The 19,566-nt window shown below is 39.3% G+C and overlaps 1 protein-coding gene across 1 annotated transcript; it reads right to left on the reverse strand.

Moving 5' to 3' along the window:
- Window positions 1–5,320: 5,320 nt before the first annotated feature.
- LOC135097636 (uncharacterized) lies at window positions 5,321–18,971 on the reverse strand. The gene is made up of 8 exons (XM_063999590.1): window positions 18,893–18,971; window positions 11,377–11,538; window positions 8,822–8,928; window positions 7,890–8,085; window positions 7,268–7,394; window positions 6,470–6,655; window positions 6,047–6,169; window positions 5,321–5,428 (listed from the first exon to the last, which is right to left on the reverse strand). The coding sequence occupies exons 1-7, from the start codon at window positions 18,893–18,895 to the stop codon at window positions 6,075–6,077; spliced, it is 876 nt and encodes a 291-aa protein (XP_063855660.1). The 5' UTR covers window positions 18,896–18,971; the 3' UTR covers window positions 5,321–5,428; window positions 6,047–6,074.
- Between the last annotated feature and the right edge of the window lie 595 nt (window positions 18,972–19,566).

Here is a 19,566-nt window from a genome sequence, read left to right on the forward strand (position 1 = left end):
TGATATAACATTGACTAGAAGCTTTCACAATATTTATAAGCTTTCTTGTATCAGAGATCTTTTGAAAATCCAACCATTAATTTGTAAATACTTGTATAGTGTAGCTGGCATGAGGGTTGCAGTCTTCATTATTTACTAGTGGACAAGCAACAAGTGATGGTGTGGCTCTGAGCCACTGTAGTAGGGATGTTATGGTCAAACCTCCATACATTACTGTCTCTATCCAGTATGAGACCGGTGTTCAGGAAGCACAAGCATGTGCTGAATAACAAGAAGCCGGCGTGGCTCAAGAGGAAGAGTGAGTAGGACGAGAAAAAACAGAACAAATAAATCCCCTACACGTGTTGTCTCCATTGACACAAGCCATGAAAAAGCTTGTCCATCTCTGAGTGCTAAGGAGCAGTGTGTTCAACTGATGATGTGGAAACTTGAGACAGCCAATCATTTAATGGACTTTAGTAGGTTTTGTCACCAGTCTTCTGTGTGTCACTCACTACATTTTGAAATTTTTACTTGTTCTATTTAATTTTGTGTGTATGTACACAATGTTTATGGTCAATAAACTATTTATAAAAACTATTTATCTGTGTAAGATAAAAGCAGTTATTATTATTATTATTATTATTATTATTATTATTATTATTATTATTATTATTATTACATATTTTCTTTGTATTTAAATATTATTATTATTATTATTATTATTATTATTATTATTATTATTATTATTATTATTACATTTTCCTTGTATTTAAATATTATTATTATTATTATTATTATTATTACATATTTTCCTTGTATTTAAATATTATTATTATTATTATTATTATTATTATTATTATTATTACATATTTTCCTTGTATTTAAATATTATTATTATTATTATTATTATTATTATTATTATTATTATTATTATTATTACATATTTTCCTTGTATTTAAATATTATTATTATTATTATTATTATTGTTATTATTATTATTATCATGCATTTTCTTGTATATAAATAAAATACTGTAACTGATTTTTTTTTTTTTTTTATCCATTTAGACACTCTCTCTCTCTCTCTCTCTCTCTCTCTCTCTCTCTCTCTCTCTCTCTCTCTCTCTCTCTCTCTCTCTCTCTCACTCGAATAAAATGACTGGTGAGGAACTCATTAAAGTGCTAAAAATTCCATTAAACTACGAGAAATAAGACGAATAATTATTATTTACCTAATAACACAAACAAGGAATAATAAACAAAACTTAAGCCAGAAAACACGAAAAGATAAAACTATCATATCAAGAAATACGTAGTTTTAAAAAATCATGAATATCAAATAAATAGCTCACATATAATCAATAAACACGTAAGGAACAGTAAATAAACAATTAAGCCCCTTCATTGCAAGGGCCAGAGTCGGAAAGTAAAAAAAAAAAAAAAAAAAAAAAAAAAAAAAAAACTAAAGTACCGAGACTAAAACATAGGGAATTAGACAAATGACAATTAATAAGCACATAAGGAATAATGAATAAACAAAAATTAAGCCAGGAAGACTATTATAATTATTGCAAGGAGATAGAGATAAATATGTACGTGTATGTGAAATTCGAGGTTAAAATGCTCAAATCTAGCCAATAGCACGACAATAGCAGGACATAAGTGAAGGTGTTCCTCAAGGCAGGGAAGGTGGGGGGAGGGGGGTTGGCTATAAACTATTGGGGGGATAACAGTTCCAATGACTATTAAGTAATGACGCATCCAGTTTGGCGTGTGTGTATTTTTCGCGTTGTGATAATTTAAAGGTTTTCTCGCGTTTTTATTTTGATTTATTGATTTATTTTATTTATTTATTCATTTATTTTGGCAGGTGTTATATTTGTTGAGTGTTTTAAGTATAACTGAGGCTCATTGCATCAAAACTCCATCCATAACCTTCGTGGGACGGTTCAATTTGGCAAGGTTTTTTTTCGCATTTTGGATTTCGTAGTAAATTATGCATTTTCTCATATTTTTCTTTGCTGGTATTGTTTTCATTAAATTACTATAAGATTACTGTGTGTACTTGCTTAAATATTATTGCTTCTTTATATTAGATATCGTATTAAGAGAGAGAGAGAGAGAGAGAGAGAGAGAGAGAGAGAGAGAGAGAGAGAGAGAGAGAGTTAATCTACTGCTTGATAGCTATCATTTACTTCTCATTCCCTGAGTGAATCTGCTTAAATGCCACATTAATAAGACCTAAATTGCGTTTAGGAAAGTGTACAACAGGCAGAAGTACAAGTAACATGTTATTTTGCGTTCAGAAAGACGAAATGAATAGTAAATCAACTTACGGGGTCATAACAATTACACCACCAGATAATTCACAGCTAAAAGCAACAAATACATGAATAATCCTGTAGAACTCCCTTCGACTCCATATACGACTGGAAAGTTGGGGCGCCTTTCCCCCCACCCTCCACTACCACGCCTTCTTTTCTTAATCAGCCAGTCAAGCAATAAATCAATCCCTTCGTGAATCATACCCATTTCCAGGTGTCACCCCCACCCCTAGATCTCTCATTCTGTCACGTATGAACAAGTACAAAGGGCAAGCCAGCTGTCTCTTTTAATATTCTTGCCTGAAATAAGATTACAAATGAGGGTCTATTAATCATCCATTAAATAATCCATTTTTATTGCTTTCTCATTCTTCTTCCTCTGTGTATTGTTAAATTGGATGGTTATATCATTGTCCCTTCCTGTGTTTTAGTGTGCCATTACCTGTCCTCTCTTCCAGCCGATATTTAGTTTGTACTAAAATAGACTGGCATAACTTTACAATTTATACACAAATAACAACATAAACCAATAATGCATTGATATTATGCATGATAGGAGTGGACATTTCCACTCTACATCATTAATGAATGCATGATGAGACGCACACTATTACAAAGCTAATGAGTTCAATACAAACACTCAATAACAATTTCAATAACTTTATTAAAAATAGCAATCTTTATAAATCATGAAACCAGAAAACTTTAAGAACCTGGGGCTATAACATCAAATGCACAATAATGCAAACACTTTTTACACACACACACACACACTCTTTAATGATATTTCCTAATATACAGTATAATTCCAAACAGAGAGAGAGAGAGAGAGAGAGAGAGAGAGAGAGAGAGAGAGAGAGAGAGAGAGAGAGAGAGAGAGAGAGAGAGAGAGAGAGAGAGAGAGAGAGAGAGAGAGAGAGAGAGAGAGAGAGAGAGAGAGAGAGAGAGAGAGAGAGAGAGAGAGAGAGAGAGAGAGAGAGAGAGAGACTGATGAACTACCTGGGGTCATAAATGCAAAGTACAGGTATCAGTCAGGCAAAGCATAGTGCTTGCCTGTTTCATATGGAATGTAAAAACATGGCTTCATATCATTCCAGACCTGGGATTATGGCCAAAAGTTACCAAGCAGTGCTGAGCAAAATCCAGTAGAGTAATATTCAGTATCATTGAATTACTGACAAAGTAAAGATCATTATGTGCAATGATACTCACTACCTAGGAGCATTTCAGGTTACTACCAAGAGTCTGACCATGCTGGCAGGGATGGTTAGGCTACAACACATTACATACTTCTCCATTGAAATCAGTCAGCTGATTAAATGGTGAGTTAAACCATTTTGATCATGTAAATCATATTAAGGCATTGGATGAGACCTGGACAGCTTGGGTCAACACCATACATAGGTACTCCACTACTCTGTGGGAGACACTTGATTGTGGCAAGAGTCATCACAATACCAAACACCATCCTTGACAAAGCACAGCATGGCCCACTCATCCACAGGAACCCAGCCATCTCTAAGGAGCAAATTAATGCTGCCCAGTGTCACTCCTCATCACTTTTAGGGAATAAGAAGTAGATCCCATCCCAGCACCATCTTTACATAGAATATAATACAGAGGATAGAGAAGGAATACAAACAGGGCACATGGTATGGTATAGAACACCAACCCTCACTTTTGGAAAACCCCAGCCACTCAGTAGGAGACCAGCCAGTCACCATGGCTATCACCTGGGGATTCTTAGGAACAGGTGTTAGGTATAGAATGAGAGATAGAGAAAACTCCCAATACATTTCAAGTCTATACGCAATACAATTTCAAGTCTACATAGACAAAAAAATGTTCATGAATTAAATGCAATATTGTAAGTTCTAAATGTTATGTGGTACCTTAGATAGATGGACAGGTCACTTGAGAAGAGAAAATAAGAAATGTCTTAGGAAGAGTATTTTGTCATAATGACTGGTGAAGTAGATTTTGTCCCTTATCAGAGTGGTTGTGTAGCTGAAACAAATTAATGATTATCAAAACTGAGACACATTTGAGCTGATTGGTGAATTACAGTTTCAGAGTGGATACGGCATACACTGGGATGATAAAACTACTGCAGTCATAAAGTAGATGAAAAAATACTGTGGGGAGGAATGTAAAGCAGTAAAATATGCAACAAAAGAAAGAAAGAAAGAAAGAAAGAAAGAGAGAGAGAGAGAGAGAGAGAGAGAGAGAGAGAGAGAGAGAGAGAGAGAGAGAGAGAGAGAGAGAGAGAGAGAGAGAGAGAGAGAGAGAGAGAGAGAGAGAGAGAGAGAGAGAGAGAGAGAGAGAGAGAGAGAGAGAGAGAGAGAGAGAGAGAGAGAATGATGTGTCATGACATCTTTAAGTACAAATGAGTATATAGTAACCATACACTGATACTTGTCCCCTTATACAGTGATAAGTTTACCCAAACACAATGGACACGGATGGAACTTTTGGAGGCTAAAGTGCTCCAGGTGACTGGTGGACTCCATTTCATTGCGGAGGTCCAGGATTCTCTGCACAGTTGGGCTTTTGGTGTCAGTGGAAGTGGTGGCAGTGTGGCAGCAGTAACAGTTTTGGTCTTTCTATGGGCAAGTTCTGTAGGATTCATATTCTCCCTCCTCATGAGGGACATCAGTGTGAAGGGCCAACAGAGCATCAATTCCCTCCTCAGGCAAAGAATGATGGATGCAATTTTCTGTTTCTTGTTGTTGCTCCACCTTTTCAGAGTGCTTGAGGCGCTCGTCAGCCACCTTTCCACTGCTGGTGGGTGTCTCAGACTCACTGGTTCCTGTTCCACATCAAGAGTGTTAGCAGATGCCATTTGTATTTCATCTACTTAGTACATTACATCATTACATAAATAACTGGTGTTATCTGATATTAAAGTGCTAATGAGCAACATGCCACAGAAATCTGTTTATTTCAAGAAAATTATGAAGATAATAATAATGTTTTGTTGCACTTCATAAGATGGCTCAGTTTTTACTACTCACCAACACTGCTAATGATAGCAACTGAACTCTTAAGGACGCTGCTTATCTTCTCGAGCTGCTCAAGGTCATGATCTGCTTCCTTTTCCTGCACCAGCTTTGATATCAAATCCTGCAGGAAACAACTGTGTTAATTCACATTTTGAATAAATCTAATAGATGAAATTTCACTTACAACACCTTATGTGTCTCTGGTGACTCATGGAGGACAGATACATCACCTGAGACTAAATGGTCAGTGAAGAAGTTGACCCTTGATCCTGGCTAATCACATTAAGTACATTAAACACTCCTGTTAACTAATAAATGAGGGGTAGATTTCTCTGGAAGGTTACATTACACTACTTCCCTGGCATTTGAAAACATTTTGCTCTACATGAACTCATATGGAAGCTTTGCTGCAACATTAAATCTCAGCTAGATGCCAGATGGTGTAGCCTCCATCACAGAGCAAGGTAATGATATGAAGGCTTAGTACTTTGGTTAACACCTGAATAAGAACCGTTTGAGATGCAGCAGAGATCACTAACCTGCCAGCAATTGAATAAGAAGTGTGTGAGATGCAGCAGAGATCACTAACCTGCCAGCAATTGAATAAGAAGTGTGTGAGATGCAGCAGAGATCACTAACCTGCCAGCAATTGAATAAGAAGTGTGTGAGATGCAGCAGAAATCACTAATCTGCCAGCAATTGAATAAGAAGAGTGTGAGATGCAAAAGAGAGCACTAACCTGCTGAGTGGTTTTGCTTCATTTCCTCTCATTCATGATGGAGGCTGGCAAGGTCTAACTGGCGTTCTCGAGCTTGCTGCTTCATCACTCCTCGCTGCAACTGGTAGATGGTGATGTAGTCACCTGAAAAAGGATAAAATTCTTCATTAAAAGACCAAGGAAATGGCATACAGTAAACAGTAAACACTTCCTCCACTTCACTTTTACAGATGATTCAGTTGCAGCTTCTATTCAAGCTCAGTTCCTCCCAATCTTGTTGTTTCTCCTGATAAAACAATAAGTTTGTTTCTCTCAACTTTTCTTAATACAGCCTCAATAAACAAATCCAATAACAATGCTTTTATTTTGTTATTAATTAAAAAAATTGAGCATCAGTGAGGAAAAATTATTTGCTTTATTATTAGAGAATATAAACTTTCTTACCTTTTGGTTCAGTTATGACATCTTCAGACAACTTTTCATGAGCAAGAGATTCTCCCAGCAGTTTGTTATACTTATCCCTCTCACAGTCTAGCTGAACCTGAAGACTGCTGCACTCACTCTCCAACCTGCTAACCTCAGATGTCAGTGTAGCCACTTGACCCAGCAATTTCCCCTTGGTATCTGTACCTGGAGGTGAAAAATTGATGCAACAGAGGGCCAGACAAGAATGACCAATGGAAGTAATTAGACGTAATGTAAGAAGTGGGTATAAGACTAAGGGAAATAGAAGGGCAATGGAGAGAGGGTTAGATGCACCAGAAATGTCTGTGGAGCCAGGAAAAATTTAAACTTGTAACAGAGATAACTAAGAGCAACTGTGAATGAATAAATGTGATGTGGCCTCAACCCATGAATGGGAAAATGCAAAAGCAGCACCTCAGACACCAGGACCATGATGACTGGCAGCTCCCAAAATTAGCTGCTGGCTTTTGTACTCCTAGTCACCACAGGAGGCTCATCCACAGCTAATCCTATCAGCTGATCATCTTGGGTGAAGTAATTGTTTATCAGTCTGGCTGTTGAGTCCTGATGCAGAGATGTGTGTGTGTGTGTGTGTGTGTGTGTGTGTGTGTGTGTGTGTGTGTGTGTGTGTGTGTGTGTGTGTGTGTGTGTGTGTGTGTGTGTGTGTGTGTGTGTGTGTGTGTGTGTGTGTGTGTGTGTGTGCACTTTGGAAAGCCTCCCTCCATGGAGAATGTCAGTTTGATATACAAATATATATTCATGTGGATGGTAGCTCACATTTAGCTTCTGAGTTCTCACATGAAGACATGCCATCCTTGTCTTTTTCCTCTGAGGGAGTGACTTTATACTCTGTGATAAGTGCATGCAGCTCACTATTCTGTCTTGTGACGTCTTTGATTTCTATCTGTGAAAGACACAAGAAGGCAGTAAGTTAACTTGTTTAACATGCCACATCATTTTATATATATTATGCCAAGTTTAAACAGGAAAGCCTCACCAGAAGCATCAACTAAAGACCAAAGTGATTAACAAATCTTTCACTTTACCAGCCTTAATGACAAAAGCTGCTGATGTAGCATCCCATCCATATCCTGCATTTTTACACCTTCATGATTCCCACACTGCATCATTTGTTCATGTCTTAAAGACATGGTCATGACAGAGTAGTCCTCACACTCCTGTCAGTGCTCTTCTGCATACACTTGAGCCTTGCACACTCCAAGCATTCCTTCCACTCATCCTTCTACATCTAAAGCACCATAGTACTCTCCACCCATTTTTAAGGAAACTGTCTCCATGCATAAACAAACACACAACCTCACGTACTCCATGTATTGTTTTCAGTAATGATTAATCTTACAAAGTAAACCAAACTAATATACAAAGACACTTGTGGTACCTTTGAAAGTTTGAGCTTATCTTCTAGTTCTTTAATCAGCTCTGTCAACGTGATATTTTCTTGAGCAAGGTGGTCGTGGCTCAGGCCATTCTCTTCAAAGTGGCTGTGGTTGTGGACCGTCACCAGCTGACCACTAAGGGACTCTGTCTTCTCCCACAACACAGTGATCTCGCGCTCTTTCTGCAACGCCTCCTGCCTGGTGAACAGCGTGGCAAGTGCACATACATTAGAACAGTGTGTGACCAATATGACGCCTCCATTCTACATTGCCATGACAAGAATACAGGACTTTACTGAACATAAACCAATGACGCCTCCATTCTACATTGCCATGACAAGAATACAGGGCTTTACTGAACATAAACTAAGGATTCCCTCCTCCTCTCTCTAAGGGTTATGGTTCTCTCAACAGTTACAGCGTGGTGTGAGAGATGCAGTGCTGTCAAGGCTTTACTATTTACAGGAAGCAACACACCAATAAATAAATGTTACTTTGGAAATGAAACTGAATAATCAAAGGCTTTATATCTCATGAACTTCCCTTCTTTAATAAACTGTCTTCAAGCTGACAGACTCCAGTAGTATTGCATCTTAGGAATATTCTACAGCTGATTTCATAATAACTGCTCTCTAAAACTGACTACATGCCTCCTTCCCTGCCTCCTATAGACTCTACTCAACAATTGTTGTTATTCTGTTCATGCTGGTGTGATAGTTAACCAGTATATTAATTCCTTAGTTATGTACACTCTAGAATGGTGGTTCATTTTATCTACCAGTGATTGGAATTCCCACCTTGTAAGTATTACATTATTATTTGTTGATTGGTACCATTTGTATGCAATCAGAGAAAGATTTCAATATAAAAACATATCCATGTTACTGTTACCTTTCACAATGTAAACCAAAATGAAAGCTACATAAATTCTTACTTTAGATTTGTTGTCATTTCATTTAATGATGTAATTTCTTGGTTCTTGTGCTTTTTCAAGTGCAGTCCCTTTTCTGGTTTCTCAGTCAATTCTAATTTCTTATTGCTCTGTGGAAAAACAGAAAGTGCACATATTTAGGATGAACTGATTCAATAGTATTGGTGTTGACAATTTCTGCAGGAAGTTTATTCCATATATTTACTATACGATTAAAGAAAAAATGTTTGGCCTTGTGGGATTTAAAACGTTTGGGTATAATCTTGAATCCATTATTTCTTGTTAGGTAGAATGAATGAGGAGGAGGAGGAGGAGGAGGAGGAGGAGGAGGAGGAGGAGGAGGAGGAGGAGGAGGAGGAGGAGGAGGAGGAGGAGGAGGAGGAGGAGGAGGAGGAGGAGGAGGAGGAAGGAGGAGGAGGAGGAGGAGGGAGAAACAAAGATAGGAGGGAAGGAAGAAAGGAAGAAAAGGGAATAAGAGATTAATAGAGAGAGAGAGAGAGAGAGAGAGAGAGAGAGAGAGAGAGAGAGAGAGAGAGAGAGAGAGAGAGAGAGAGAGAGAGAGAGAGAGAGAGAGAGAGAGAGAGAGAGAGAGAGAGAGAGAGAGAGAGAATGATGTGACATGACATTTTTAAGTACAAATGAGTATATAGTAACCATACACTGATACTTGTCCCCTCATACAGTGATAAGTTTACCCAAACACAATGGACACAGATGGAACTTTTGAAGGCTAGAGTACTCCAGCTGACTGGTGGACTCCATTTCATTGAGGAGGTCCAGGATTCTTTGCACAGTTGGGCTTTTGGTGGCAGTGGAAGCGGTGGCAGTGGTGGTAGTGGCAGCAGTAACAGTTTTGGTCTTTCTATGGGCAAGTTCTGTAGAATTCATATTCTCCTCATGAGGGACGTCACTGTCAAGGGTCAACACAGCATCAATTCCCTCCTCAGGCAAAGAATGATGGATTGATGATTGAGAATACTGGTTAACTCCTGTGTTAGAGAGGTGGACAGAATAGGGGTGAGAGAAAGAAGAAAGTCTTGTGCAGCGATTTGTGCAGCGATTAATTTTTGCACTGTTTTTCTTTTGTTACCCTTGTCCTTTCTCCTTACTTATTAATCATCCAATTATTATTATACTGTATTCAAACTTTGAAACATACCCCTCTATTCTTTGGTGTGTTTTTCAAAGTATTTTCATCATACTGAGAGAGAGAGAGAGAGAGAGAGAGAGAGAGAGAGAGAGAGAGAGAGAGAGAGAGAGAGAGAGAGAGAGAGAGAGAGAGAGAGAGAGAGAGAGAGAGAGAGAGAGAGAGAGAAAGAGAGAGAGAGAGATAATAGACCAGACGATAAGGAATAAGGAGAAAGAGGAGAAGGAGGAGGAGGAAGAAGGAGAGGAGGAGGAGGAGGAGGAGGAGGAGGAGGAGGAGGAGGAGGAGGAGGAGGAGGAGGAGGAGGAGGAGGAGGAGGAGGAGGAGGAGGAGGAGGAAGTGAAGCTTAAGGAAGATGCTTTGAAGAGAGAGAGAGAGAGAGAGAGAGAGAGAGAGAGAGAGAGAGAGAGAGAGAGAGAGAGAGAGAGAGAGAGAGAGAGAGAGAGAGAGAGAGAGAGAGAGAGAGAGAGAGAGAGAGAGGAAAAGGAGAGAAAGGACATGAATTAATAAAAGACTCCTTCAGGTTTGTCTTCCCCTTTGAAGGATATATTATGGAAAGACACACAGGGAATAAATAGAGAACATGATTTTGGTATATGAACAGAGATGACAGAAAGAAGGAGAAAAGAAGTTAAAAAATTCTCAGATGCAAACATCAAATATTAACTAACATAACTCAGTCCACTTAATGATTATAAACAGACATTATAATTGTTCTCCCACTGCAGGGTTTCTGTTCCCCTGCACCACCATTGAGGAGGAGAAGCGGGTGTGTTCGGGAGGCAAGAGGAAGCTGTTCTGTAAGGATTTTGTCAACAATGGAGAAATATTGTGTCTCTTGGCCACTGCCTCTGCCCTTCTTGTCATTCTTTCCCTGGTAAGTGGTGATGGTCTTTTGTTGGTCTCTCTCTCTCTCTCTCTCTCTCTCTCTCTCTCTCTCTCTCTCTTGTGTGTGTTATTTTATTTATTTATTTAATTTCTTTTACCTGAAGGTTAACACTTTCTCATACTGGTGTTAGGTTCATCAGTCAGTCTTTTTTTTTTTTGTTTATTCATGCATTTATTATACCAGATTAGGGTGTTCCCAGTAGTACTCTCACTCTCTCTCTCTCTCTCTCTCTCTCTCTCTCTCTCTCTCTCTCTCTCTCTCTCTCTCTCTCTCATATTCTCTACATGCTCCAATGAAAAACTAACTTGGTACAAGACTGAATGATGAAAATGCAAAACTGTGTATGTGTGTGTGTGTTTGTGTGTGTGTTTTACTTATTTATTTATTTATTATTTTCATTATTTTTTTTACTTGAGCATTTAATGCATTTCTTATACCAGGTTAGTGTTCCCAATAATACGTACTCACTCTCTCACTCTGTGTGTGTGTGTGTGTGTGTGTGTGTGTGTGTGTGTTATTTACCTCCCACAGGTGCACTATCTGATGTGTCTTGCTGCCAACTATGCCCACATCAAGGATCACGGCAAGCTGATGGAGCTGCAGGAGATGCAGTTCCTTCACGAGTCTGAGATGTCCACGCTGCCCAAGGACCGATTCTGAAGCTGGGGAGGCCACGAACATCACCTGTGATATGACACAGTGGTACACGTCAGGAAAAGATGAGGATGTGGAGTTACAAAGTTAAAGAAAAGACATGGTGTTGCAAAATGTAGACCAAAGATAAGGATGAAATATAAGGCATGGAATTATAAAACCTAGACCAGTGATAATAGTAACATTAAGGACCAAATATAGGACATGGTATTACAAAATCTAAACAAGAGATAAGGACACATTATTACAGACACACAGAGGCTTCACTTAAATGCTTCAGTTCTTCATCCTGACTATTTTTTAAATTCAAATGTTTCTCCACTGTTACTTATAATAGTAATCAGGATAGGACAAGAAATAATGGGTTCAAGCATTGCAATTAGATTTAAAAAAAGATAAAAAGGAACTGGCTCTCAAAGAGAGTGTTGGATGACTAGAACAGACTCAGTAATCAGACTGTTAGTGCTGAGTAAATCTATGGATAGGGATGACAGGTGAAAATAGGTAGGTATTATTTATACAAAGGACTGCCATGTGTAGGCCTGATGGCTCCATTATTTTCATATCTTTTGATGTTGTTAGGGCTGAGTCATTAAGGAGCTTTAGAAGTGGACCAGCCAAATTTATGGATGAGGATAATAGGTGAAAGTAAGTAAGCACGTTTTGTACAAGGACCACCAAATGTAAGCCTGATGGCTTCCTGTACCAACCCTTGTGCTCTTGTGTTTTTATCAATATTAATAGAAATGATGACAACAGCAGTAAAAAGTTAGTTAACAAACTGCTAGGAAAGTTAACAGAGTTGTCAAGGGTGTCACAATGATTCCTGTGATAATTTGATAATGATTCTGTCTGTATTGGAAAAACACCCCTGAGAACCTGGATAATCATCTCTGTGGTCTGTGAAAAGTTGTCACCATGGGGCAGTGAAGCATTTAAGATTATGAACCTCATTAAACCATACTGGGAGATCATCACACTTGCTATTGTTACAGATATACATGCACACATTAAACCATACTGGGAGATCATCACACTTGCTATTGTTACAGATATACATGCACATCTCTCTCTCTCTCTCTCTCTCTCTCTCTCTCTCTCTCTCTCTCTCTCTCTCTCTCTCTCTCTCTCTCTCTCTCACTGTGGTAAACATAACTCTATTTATACATACATATGTATAGACAGACAGACAGACATTCATGCAGTAAAACCTACAGGTTTTACTGCAAATTTATGTCTTGCCAAAAATATATAAGATAAACAAGCCACATAAGCAGTGTCCTTGTTTTCTGAAGTGAAGGTGGATGCACTGGATACAAAAATAATAATAAATAAATGAGTAAATAAATAAATAAATAAATAAATAACAAGAATAAAAAAAATACCACTGACTGATATACTAGCTTTGTTCTGTGGTAGTGGTAGTGGTGGTGATGCCCTAAAGTTGTGGTGTGTGTGTGTGTGTGTGTGTGTGTGTGTGTGTGTGTGTGTGTGTGTGTGTGTGTGTGTGTGTGTGTGTGTGTGTGTGTGTGTGTGTGTGTGTCTGGTAATGTCTATTTTTGGGTAGAGAAAAAATTTTTTTATTTTGTATTTTGGGAGTTCTTTTGCTGCATTGCAAGAATATTTATTTAATGATTTAGAATATTGTGGACTACAATTATTAATGGACTACTGCTGTGGATATTTTTTTGTATTTTAGTTTTTGTTTTAGTTTTGTTTGCTGTAATATGATTGTGTAGTCAATAAATCTATCTATCTATCTATCTATCTATCTGTGTGTGTGTGTGTGTGTGTGTGTGTGTAGGCGTGTGTGTTTTGAGTTCACACTGTCCTCTCATAATGTATTTTTCTATTCTCCTGTGTATTGTCTGCCTATTGAAGCTCCACTCCAAACTGCACAGCATACTCATGAGAAGCTTGATATTTGAACAATATTCATGCATCAATTGTTTCTGGTTTGCTTGTTATCATTCATTATTGCTTTTTCATGATCGCTGTTCCTCTGAAGTGTTTTATATTATCTACTTATTTGAACAGCATTATTAGATCTCTCTCTCTCTCTCTCTCTCTCTCTCTCTCTCTAGTTATCTATCTATCTTTATCATCTCTCTCTCTTTCTCTCTCTAGTAATCTATCTATATATCTTTCCTAGATTTCCCTCTCTCTATTTTTTTCTCTCTCTAGTAATCTATCTATCTGTGCATCTATCCATCACTGTCTGCCTCACATTCCATCATATTCCAGTGCAGACAGGTACTCCAATACTTCACTACACAACATTACATCCTTTCCCAGTCTTGCCTCCATCCACAGTTTGTCAACATAATGTTGCCAGTTCCTTACAACAATTTTGAGCTTTTGATGTGCCTCATAAACTTTGTAACCATCACTTGTATACATCAGTACCACTAGCACCATTTCATCTGCCTTGTCCATGAATCTATCTTGCTTCTCTTTAATATACCAGGCCAGCAATATCACACAGAACAGCCCAGACAAGGCACTACAGACTATATACACACACACACACACACACACACACACACACACACACACACACACACACACACACACACACACACACACACACACACACACACACACACACACACACACATTCACACTCTCAATCCTGTCAGCCCCTGGTGGGAAGGAATAGCAGTAGTAATGGTAGTCTATCTATCTATTTATCTATGTACCTGGCTAGCTTAAACAAAGTAGCACACACACACACACACACACACACACACACACACACACACACACACACACACACACACACACACACACACACACACCACGTAGTGTAGTGATTAGCATGCTCAGCTCACACTCAAGAAGGCCCGGGTTCAAATCCAAGGTGCAGCAAGCCAAATGGGTGAGCCTCTTAATGTGTAGCCCCTGTTCACCTTGCAGCAAGTAGGTACGGGATGTAACCCGAGGGGTTGTTACCTCGCTGTCCTGGTGTGTGGTGTGTGAGTGGTCTCAGTCCTACCCAAAGATCGGTCACTATAAGCTCTGAGCTCTTTCCATAGGGTAATGGCTGGCTGGGTGACCAGCAGACGACTGTAGGTGAATGACATCATTTATACTTGCAGCCATGTTGGTTCCTGGTGGAGAATAGCAGTAGCGGTAGTCTATCTATATGTCTATCTATCTATATACCTGGCAAGCTCAAGCAAAGCATCACACACACACACACACACACACACACACACACACACACACACACACACCAACCCTGTTGGCCCCTGGTGGAAAGGGACAGCCTTGTGGACCAACCTGCTGCACCCCAGGAGCTTAGACACACCACAGCTAGCCACACACTTCCATTTTACTCAATTCTTATATATATATTTCTATCAGTGGAGACATTTTTGCTTTGCTTTCTTATTAAGGTAAACTTTCCCATGGCTAATTCCTTCCTAGATTGTTTTTTTTACATACATTCTTGAAATTATATAAAATGTTCATACCTCTCTACATGTGTGTGATTCTGTGGATCTATAATCTATAAATGATTTTAATGCATTGCTCTTTCTGTGTGTGTGTGTGTGTGTGTGTGTGTGTGTGTGTGTGTGTGTGTGTGTGTGTGTGTGTGTGTGTGTGTGTTTACCTAGTTGTGGTTTACGGGAGGGGAGTAATCTCATAGTATCCCGTCTCTATATCTATCCAGTTTGGTCTTAAAAGCATGGACAGTTATGGCATTGACAACGTCTTCACTGAATTCATTCTATTTGTTCGCGCTTCTGTGTGTGTGTGTGTGTGTGTGTGTGTGTGTGTGTGTGTGTGTGTGTGTGTGTGTGTGTGTGTGTGTGTTTACTGAAGGCTAACAATAACAAGGGCATAGTTTTCCTATGTGAATTTTGGCGGTGGTGGTGGTCAGCAAATCACAAAAGGGCAAGGCATCTCACTTTCACTTGAGGAGATGAGTGATGTTACTGTTGTTAGGAAGGCTATAATACTTGGTGCAGTATCTTTGTATAAAGCTTGTATGTACCCATGTATGGTATGTATACAGTTTTGTATGTATATGTTAGTACACATGTGGTCCTGAAGGATGTATAGACCTGTAAGTGTTTTCTGCCTGTCCCACACGTAAAGTTTAACAGCAGCAGCAGTAACAGCAGACCCTCTAACTGCTTACATCAACATTTCCTCTCCCATACAATACACCTCACACCTTCTACAACACCTTAACTCAGTCCTCCCTTGCCTGCTAACTCCACAACTACAACCACTACCACAAACACTACCCTGTACATACCACACCACAATCCCTGATGCATTAAGTCCCAATACCCACATCCATACATCCAAACACCTTGACAGAGACTATTGCCAACATTGCACCAATCTTGTATCAGTGTCTGTTCATAATGGGACTGTACCTCTGCCGGTACCTGTATATATGATAACTTGCCATCAACGAATCCCTCCCTCCTTCCCTGGACCATTGATGGACCACAAACTAGGCCTATATTCTGAAAGACTCCTGTGCTGCACCTCCACTACTTTTCAAAGGCTCTACTTGAAGTTGCATGAGACTTTAACAATGTTTTTAAGGTTCTAGTGACAGATTAACAAGATTTCTACATTATTAACAGGAGAAACACTCTTGAGAACCTAGCTAATCATCTCTGTGGGCTTTGAAAATAGTCATGGTGAATCTACCTGGGTTTTCAAGTCTGTTTCTATTACTTTTAGTGACAGATTAACAAGATTTTACATCAACAACAAGAGAAACACTTGAGAACCTAGCTAATCATCTTTGTGCCCTTGGAAAATAGTCATGGTGAGAGAGAGAGAGAGAGAGAGAGAGAGAGAGAGAGAGAGAGAGAGAGAGAGAGAGAGAGAGAGAGAGAGAGAGAGAGAGAGAGAGAGAGAGAGAGAGAGAGAGAGAGAGAGAGAGAGAGAGCAAAGTGGTTCAGAATACTGGCCCCAAATGTTATTATTGTAACTACCAGCAGATATAAACAATGCTCTCTGTTGCTCAGCCCACAATTAACTGCCCTGCCTGTCTCCCTATCTATATCTAGTCCTTTCCTAGCTCTTTTGATATGATTTCTCAGGTGGCCCATTGCTGCCTCTGGTCACCTCTCACTGCTCACTCTAAGAAACACCTTTATTATGAACAATGGTAGATGAATGTGTGTGTGTGTGTGTGTGTGTGTGTGTGTGTGTGTGTGTGTGTGTGTGTGTGTGTGTGTGTTTTGTGGTCACCTGAGCTTCATTATTTAACAGTCTGCTGCGTGTCAATGCTAACTAGAGGCTTATAGTGTGTGTGTGTGTGTGTGTGTGTGTGTGTGTGTGTGTGTGTGTGTGTGTGTGTGTGTGTGTGTGTGTTTTGTGGTCACCTGAGCTTCATTATTTAACAGTCTGCTGCGTGTCAATGCTAACTAGAGGCTTATAGTGTGTGTGTGTGTGTGTGTGTGTGTGTGTGTGTGTGTGTGTGTGTGTGTGTGTGTGTGTGTGTGTGTGTGTTACGACACTGTACACAGTCACTATTAGTGCTGGGCTTGGCTTGATGACATTTCATCTGGCTTGTGTTTGAACAGTCCAGTAAGGACTGTTTTAGTAGTTCACTAAAATATCTACCTTCACTCTCACTATGATATCTATCACTCTTCATTCCCACCCTCACTAATACTTCACCCTCACCCTTACTCGTTCACTCTTACTATCACTATAATCATCTATCACCCTCACTAACAGCATCATATTTCTCTCCTTTTAGTGTCAATATCAATCATGTTTATTTCATTAAACATTAAATCTTTTGAAAGTAAGGTTTAGTGTCAGAAAAACACTTCTATTTCTCTTCCTTTGAGTGTCACAGTGTTTTTATATACATGACAGCAAAAACCACACTGAAAACTTATTGGCATTGTTTTCATGATACAAAGGTAGAGTGTGTTTATAATGTTATCAGTGAGTACAATCTGGCATCAGAACAATGCTCACGTTTTTCTCTTTTTTTAAGTGTGGTATTGCTTTTTAAATATATGTGAGAGCAATAATCAGGTCACTCTGGCTAGTGACAAATTTCTGCATGCCAGGGTATGTCTAATATAACACCAATATATTCAGAGGCACAAACACATAATAAGTGACACAAATGTGATAATTTTCAAGGCCTTTGTGTCTCCAATGACAACTTTGTGCATGCCAGGATGTATGATCATATTCCAAAACAATCCTGTACTGCACCTTCTCTACTTTTAAAAGGCTCTACTTGAAGCTACACGGGTTTTTAAGGGTATTTTTATGGTTTTAGTGACAGAGTAACGAAATTTCTACATTCTTAACAGGAAAAACATTCTTGAAAACCAATCTGATTATCTCTGTGGCCTTAGAAGAGTTGGGGTGAGAGAACAAGGCATTCCTGAATATGGGTCTCAATGGTAGCACTCTCTGAGGCAAAAATATGTAAAATGTAACACAACTTTCACCAGAGGTCTTCAAAGCCAAAAAAAGTTTGACTGGAAAGGCATTGTACAGAATGACTACAATGATACTACTACTGTGTGTGGCTGTTCTGTGTTGAGAAGTGCAATATTTTTGTGGTGTCTGTGAGCACAGCACAATAAACTTGTTGTGTTCTGTGATGTTCTGTGACGTGCTGTTTTGTGCTGTCATGTGCCACCACTACTGATGTGATGCCCAGCACCCCTCTTCATTACACTGTGTTCCTGTGCAATGTGCTGTAATGTGTCATTAGTGATGTGAGCACCAGCAGCATCACCATCTGTGACATGGTGTTGTGTGCCGTCACCACTGACGTGACACCCAGCAAGCAACTTTATGTTGAGTTGTGGGCAGCGGGCCCAGCACTGATGTGTACAGCAGCACAGATCCCTTGTGCATGTGCATGTGTGTGTGTGTGTGTGTGTGTGTGTGTGTGTGTGTGTGTGTGTGTGTGTGTGTGTGTGTCACTGGAGGCTGGAAGGCCAAGCTGGGCTGGGGTGAACAAGACAAGAATAGTTTACCTGGCTGTTTGTTCCTTTACTTGAAGGGTACAGTGTGCCAGCAACAAAGCCACAACATATTCTCAGCAATGAAAGATCAGGTTATTCAGAGTGGGAAATGTTCTAAGCATATTCATATCTTAATGTCCTGTGACTTCTAAGCCATGGCATTAAAAGTATTTCACAACAGAATATTTCCAACTTAGAATGTTCCTCTTTGGCATCCATCTGGCTACTGGTGCTGGTGGTGCCCACACAAAACAGGAAAAATTACTGTAAACACCACCTCAACTTTTTCTCTTATTTCACGGGCCCCCTGCCGCCCCCCACGTGACCCCCTGGTAGTCATGACGCCCCTGCTGTCCCTGGGTACTGAGAAATGCCTTCAATAACAAAGGAAAGCGTAATAACCTCACCATTTGTAAAATCTCAGATGTCTGGCCGAGTCCAAGTGTTCGAGTGAATATGGCGCTAGCTTCGTCTTTATTTTTATTAGTTTTTAGTATTTCCTGCTTGTCTATGTGTGTATTTTTTATTTTGTTGTGTTTTTTGGATGTCCATATTTACTGGGAAATCCCTCTAATAAGGAAAGAAGCGTAATAATCTCATCATTTGTAAGATCTCAAATCCTAGTGTTCGGGTGAATGTGGCTGCTGGCTTCGTATTTATTTTTATTATAGTTTATCGTATTTTCTACACACACACACACACACACACACACACACACACTAATTTCTATTATTACACATTGGAAAAAAAATAGTAAGAGAGAGAGAGAGAGAGAGAGAGAGAGAGAGAGAGAGAGAGAGAGAGAGAGAGAGAGAGAGAGAGAGAGAGAGAGATTATTAAGACAACCCAGGTGAAAACATCAATTAATTACAAATATTTACATGTGTTTTTTTAAGTAAATATTATATCTCATTTTTGTATTCATACATATAAAGGGTTGAACTTTTGATAATATTCTTGTCTGTTTGTCTGTCTGTCTGTCTGGTCTACTCCTTATGACGTCATAGATCACAATGGCTTCCTATTGGTTGCTGGAAATAACGTCACTACCTCCCAGCTCCGTGATTGGTGGAGAGGTAGT

This window comes from Scylla paramamosain, unplaced genomic scaffold, assembly GCF_035594125.1.
Source record: "Scylla paramamosain isolate STU-SP2022 unplaced genomic scaffold, ASM3559412v1 Contig27, whole genome shotgun sequence".
Classification (NCBI taxonomy): domain Eukaryota; kingdom Metazoa; phylum Arthropoda; class Malacostraca; order Decapoda; family Portunidae; genus Scylla; species Scylla paramamosain.